Raw genomic sequence first — 6000 nt, forward strand, 5'->3', positions numbered from 1 at the left:
CCGTTTCCAACAGCCCCTGGCTGCTGCCTTCTACCGCAGGCTTTCCCACCCGGCAGCCGACCAGCCTCTCAATCTGGCCGGCCGCCGGGCAGGAAACGGAGTAAAAAAAAATTCTAATGATGTCCTGCCATTAAATTCGGCAGGACCTCCATCTTCGTGGTATTTCCGGGTTTCCCGGTCGCAGACATGTGCCCCTGCTCCTTCCCTGCCTCCCCGTAAATATCGAGGCCAAGATGTCTGCCTCCACATTGCTTCGTACCAACCACTCACAGAGATAAAGCATGCTAACAAGACATCAGTAAATGTGCAGATACATTTGCATATCCTATCTCACACCAAGTCCCGGTCACCCATCACCGCTGTGCTCGCTGACCTACATTGGTTCCCAGTTTGGGAACACCTTGATTTAAAATTCACATCCTTGTTTTCAAATCCCTCCATGGCCTCATCCCTCCCTATTTCTGTAATCTCCTCCAGCCCGACAACCCTCCGAGATCTCTGCACTCCTCCAATTCTTGCCTCTTGCGCATTCCCGATTTTAATCGCTCCACCATTGGTGGCCGTGCCTTCAGCTGCCTAGGCTCTAAGCTCTGGAATCCCCTCCTTAAACGTCAATGCCTCTCTACCTCTTTCCCCTCCTTTAAGGTGCTCCTTAAAATCTACCTCTTTGACCAAGCTTTTGGTCACCTGCCCAGTATCTCCTTATGTGGCTCGGTGTCAAATTTTGTTTGATAATCGCTCCTGTGAAGTGTTTTGGGACATTTTACTACATTAACGGCACTATATAAATGCAAGTTGTTGCTGTTTCTGTTGATACTGTATTTCCTTTTTCTCCCCAATTATTTTTCTCTTTTTATTTTCTCTGCTTCTCTTGAAGGCAGTGACTCTAGCTGGCGTGCGGTTCCTCAGCTGCCAGCAGCCTTCTAGTACCTGGCCCAAGTCGCCAATATTGTGCGTAAGCTTATTGTCAGTGGGCTGACACGAAGGGCATAACAACCATGCCCCATCATGTCCTCACCTAACATGCACACTTGCACATCACGGCAGGAGTCACTGGATGGGAACCGGGAGCACTGGTTGATGGCCCTCTTCCCCACCCCCCCACCACCTTCCCGTGCTCCTCAGACCAGGAAGTGCTATGCTCCGTTTTAGTGCCCTGATTGCTGCCCCAGCTGATGTCAGTCAGCTCAGCACAAGCTGATCCCACAACCTTGTGGTCTGTACGGCTCATTACAGTGGCGACTTTTACCCAGCAGGCCATCAGGGAAGCTCAATGAGGAATTCTGGGGCAATGCGTGGAATATATTTCCCCTGCAACGGTGATGTAAAAGCTAGTATCACCGAAGCCCTCGCTCGTGTCCAGAATTCATTCTCCATTCAGAATAATTTCTTCTCGCAGTTTAACTACATGAGATTGATTGTACCGCTGGTGAACGCCATGATTCAGTATCATTTCATTTTATTTCTCCCCTCTCCCTGTTGAAGGAGTTGGCCAGGAATTCCAACCCACGAACTTTCACTAACTGATACTCAGACTAGCATCATAGGAACTACGTCCTTGGATACTCCGTCTCTAGAAACTATATCCCTGGATACTGCGTCTGTGGAAACTGCATCTGTGATGACTGCTAAGACGACTTTGGCTCACCTGGCTACAATAAATTCGAGAGATGATGCTTATTCGGTCAGTTTGCACCTATGTTACTCGTTTTCTTTTTATTGATCTGCTTTCATATGTCTTTGATTGTGAATTATCTATATATAGTTTGTGGTTCAAAAAAAAAGGTAATTGGTACCAGCACCCAATGATCCATTGGGTACATGCATCATCCATTGTGTTATTGTGCCATACAGAGCAGCAAGGTGCCAGTTCTATTCCTCCCCCCGCCCCCCCCCCCCCCCCCCCCCCGCCCCGACCTCCTGAACCCAGCCAGGGCAGCAACTGCGACACTTCCATGATTTCATGAGGTAGCAGTCTGAGTCAGATGTTTGTGGGGTCAAGTCCCACTCCAGAGACTTGAGCACAAAATCCAGGCTTGACACTTCCAGTGCAGTACTCGGGGAGTGCTGCACTGCGGAGGTGCCGTCCTTCAGATGAGAGTTAAACCGAGGCCTCCGTCTGCCCTCACAGGTGGACGTAAAAGATCGCATGGCAGTGTTTCAAAGAAGAACAGGGGAGCTCTCCCTGGCGTCCTGGCCAATATTTATTTCTGCACCAACATCACTTTTTAAAAAAAGATAGATTAACTGGTCATTATGGGACCTTGCTGTGTGCAAATTGGCTGCCGTGTTTCCTACATTAGCAAGGCTTTGGACAAAGTCCCACATGGCAGACTGCTCAAAAAAGTACAAGCCCATGGGATCCAAGGGAGAGTGGCAAGTTGGATCCAAAATTGGCTCAGTGGCAGGAAGCAAAGGGTAATGGTTGACAGGTGTTTTTGTGACTGGAAGGCTGTTTCCAGTGGGTTCTGCACGGCTCAGTACCAGGTCCCTTGCTTTTTGTGATATATGTTAATGATTTGGACTTAAATGTAGGGGGCATGATTAAGAAGTTTGCAGATGATATAGAAATTGGCCGTGCGGTTGATAGTGAGGAGCAAAGCTGTAGACTGAAGGAAGATATCAATGGACTGGCCAAGTGCGCAGAAACGTGGCAAATGGAATTCAATCCGGAGAAGTAATGAGGTAATGCATTTGGGGCAGGCAAACAAGGCAAGGGAATGCACAATAAATGGGAGGATACTGAAAGGTGTAGAGGAAGTGAGGGACCTTGGAGTACATGTCCACAGATCCCTGAAGGTAGCAGGACAGGTAGATAAGGTGGTTAAGAAGGCATATGGAATACTTTCCTTTATTTGCCGAGGCATAGAATATAAGAGCAGGGAGGTTATGTTGGAACTGTATAAAACACTGGTTAGGCCACAGCTCGAGTACCGTGTGCAGTTCTGGTCACCACATTACAGGAAAGATGTAATTGCAGTAGAGAGGGTACAGAGGAGATTTACGAGGATGTTGCCAGGGCTGGAGAATTTTAGCTATGAGGAAAGATTGGATAGGCTGGGGTTGTTCTCTTTGGAACAGAGGAGGCTGAGGGGAGATTTAATTGAGGTGTACAAAATTATGAGGGACCTATTTCCCTTAGCAGAGAGGTCAATAACCAGGGGGTATAGATTTAAAGTGATTGGTAAAAGGATTAGAGGGGAGCTGAGGAAAAATGTTTTCACCCAGAGGGCGGTGGGGGTCTGGAACTCACTGCCTGAAAGGGTGGTCGAGGCAGAAACCCTCAGCTCATTTAAAAAGTACCTGGATGAGCACTTGAAGTGCCGTAACCTACAGGGCTACGGACCAAGTGATGGAAAGTGGGATTAGGCTGGGTGGCTCATTTTTGGCTGGTGCGGACACGATGGGCCGAATGGCCTCCTTCTGTGCCGTAATTTTTCTATGATTCTACAACAGCGACTACACTTCATTGGCTGTAAAGCACTTTGGGATGTCCTGAGATCATGAATGACTCTATATAAATGCAAGTTCTTTCTTTCGATTGGTCTCAGCATAGAAGGATAGAGAATGGGGAAAAAGCAGCCAGGACTCCCACCTCCACCTCCACCCCCCCCACCCCCCCACCCCCCCCCCCCCCCCCCCCACCACTGTATGGTGACTCCTACTGAACGATGTGGGCTGAAAGATGTGGGGTGAGCAAAGATTAGGCTGAGCTGCAATGCTCTCCACAGTGGAGCGTGCTGCTGACACTCGCTCTGTAGACTCACACATGAAGAATGGCCACTTGGGCAAGTTATCAGAGGGCTGCCTACACCCACGCCACTGCTACTACTGCCTCGGCTAAGATCAGCTAAATCAGCACAGTCTAGAGATTGAAACTGGCCCCTCCTTGGTCTCTGTGTTTCAGCTGCTCGTCAAACCATCAAGAAAGTTGCTCTGTGGACCCTTTCTGTTGATTTTTTTTTGTTGAAACTGCGTGTTAAATTGCTGCTGACTGATTACTGGGTGAATCTGATTTGGAGGAGGTACCGAACCCATCAGTATGAGGGAGCTGAACTTACAGCAAAAGACAACTTTGCTCTTTATGTAACATTACCTAACAATTACAAATCAGTGATACTTAAGTAAAATCATCTTTTTTTAACCTTACACCTAGATTGAAGTATACCCACAGTCATTAGGTTTGGAGTTGTTCAATGTCAAATGTATCTGTTAGCTTTCCCTAATGGCCCATCAGATTAAAGCTCTGCCTACAGTTTTACTAAGCTACATAGATTAGAATGTTCCAGGTTTGATCTTTGGCCTGTGCTGTTAGCTGATCTCCAGCAGTTGGGGCTTTACAGTGCCTCAGCACTCCTGGACTAGGGAGGGGAGAAATCAACCAGCTTTCCGCCCCCATTCATTATCCACTGTCTCCTGCTGGGAATGCATGCATAAAGGAAGTTGTGATACCCTCTCACAAGGGGCAAGCTGCTGAAGGGCTGTGTGCTTGTGGAACCATACCGCCAGCATAAGTCAATGGGATAGATTGCCCTGTTCCTGCGCCTAAGACCATTGGATGGCATGGGTGCAGTGAACGCAGCAAAATCGGGTGAGCCACATTATGGACGTATATACTCCTCCTCGTCCAATATATTCACTGCGACCAATCGCCCCAGGCACAGGGACGGGAATATCTGCCCAAATACCTTTTAGGAGCGGAGGAGGAGAAGAGAGGGGAGGACAATTGTAGGGTCAAAACCAGAAATAATATACATATTAATTTGTGCTCAGTCTCCACTCTGTGCTCCAAAGTACATAAACTGCCACCTCTTACCATGCAGACTGATTCATGCTGGCCTGATTTATCTGCCGTAACTGAAGGGACTATCAGTGACTGTCCAGTTGGTGACGGTTATTCTGAATCTTTAAAATGCTCCCGTGTGTGGATGTTCATCTGTTTAGTTGACCAGTCAGCTAAATAACTTCCGGTGCAGATTATTTAAACATGAACTGCACAAGCAAACCTCAGCTAACCGGCCACAAGTGCAGCACAGGAGGGCTGTGGGGAAAGGGAGACGTGTTTCCCTGGGTGACCCTGATTATCCACTGGGGAGGGGCCACAGGTCTGGGATTAAGTACTCAAACTCTGCAAGAAATAAATGTCACCATTTCATTCCATCGTAAGAGAGCAAAATGATTCTCAATACAATCATATTGTGGCCAATTTTCCTACATTTCCTGTCATTTCAATCAGATTGAGTAAAGGATTAAACAGGAAAATCCTGTCCACTATAAGCAACAAAATTTGCATTATCCTTAATGGACTTAGTTTGGGAGAATTGTTTTTGTCTGACGCAAGTGCTCCCCCCACTCCCCACACACACACACTCTCTACCTGCTCCTCACTTCTTAGTTTTCATTTGAGATAATTATTGAATCTCTCCCTTTGACAGAAATACAAGCAACATTTTCTGCAGCAGCTGTCACAGACAGAACGTGAGGCAAATGGGCAGCTGATTAGTGTCCAGCGCTGGCTGCACGGCTGGAGAGACTCTGTGCAGAATATAAAGAAGCTGTATGCGTAGTCCGAGCTCCTTGTTTTATGCATTAGTACTGTGCTTTGAATTGCTCAATACTTCATGTCCATCAGTTGTATTTTAATTCATTAAATTAATAAATATATATTTGTTTTTCTCAAATATCTATTAACTGTATTATCCGTGGCACAACAATGTTGGTGCTGAACACCTTTATTCATCTTTTAGATGTAGAAATGATTATTTATCTAATGAGCTTTGGGCTCCAGCCCACAAACCCTGTACATACACAGCCCACACACAGCCTACACACCCTGTACACACACACCCTGTACACATACACACACCCTGTACACATACACACACCCTGTACATATACACAGCCCACACACTGGGCACACTCACAGCCCACACACCGTGTACACATACACAGCCCACACACCCTGTACATATACACAGCCTACACACTGGTTATGCTCAC

General features: G+C 47.1%; 1 protein-coding gene across 2 annotated transcripts in view; it reads left to right on the forward strand.

The window, feature by feature from the left end:
- ccdc180 (coiled-coil domain containing 180) overlaps positions 1-5681 on the forward strand; it is a 99968-nt gene extending 94287 nt beyond the window's left edge. For both annotated transcript variants that reach the window (XM_067969854.1, XM_067969855.1), the window contains 2 exons: positions 1486-1684; positions 5436-5681. In XM_067969854.1, coding sequence (XP_067825955.1) covers positions 1486-1684; positions 5436-5567 — 331 coding nt within the window. In that variant the 3' untranslated portion in view covers positions 5568-5681. The remainder of the gene's footprint in view (positions 1-1485; positions 1685-5435) is intronic.
- The last annotated feature ends 319 nt before the right edge of the window (positions 5682-6000 follow it).

The sequence above is a fragment of the Heptranchias perlo genome, chromosome 31 (genome assembly GCF_035084215.1).
Source record: "Heptranchias perlo isolate sHepPer1 chromosome 31, sHepPer1.hap1, whole genome shotgun sequence".
NCBI lineage: Eukaryota > Metazoa > Chordata > Chondrichthyes > Hexanchiformes > Hexanchidae > Heptranchias > Heptranchias perlo.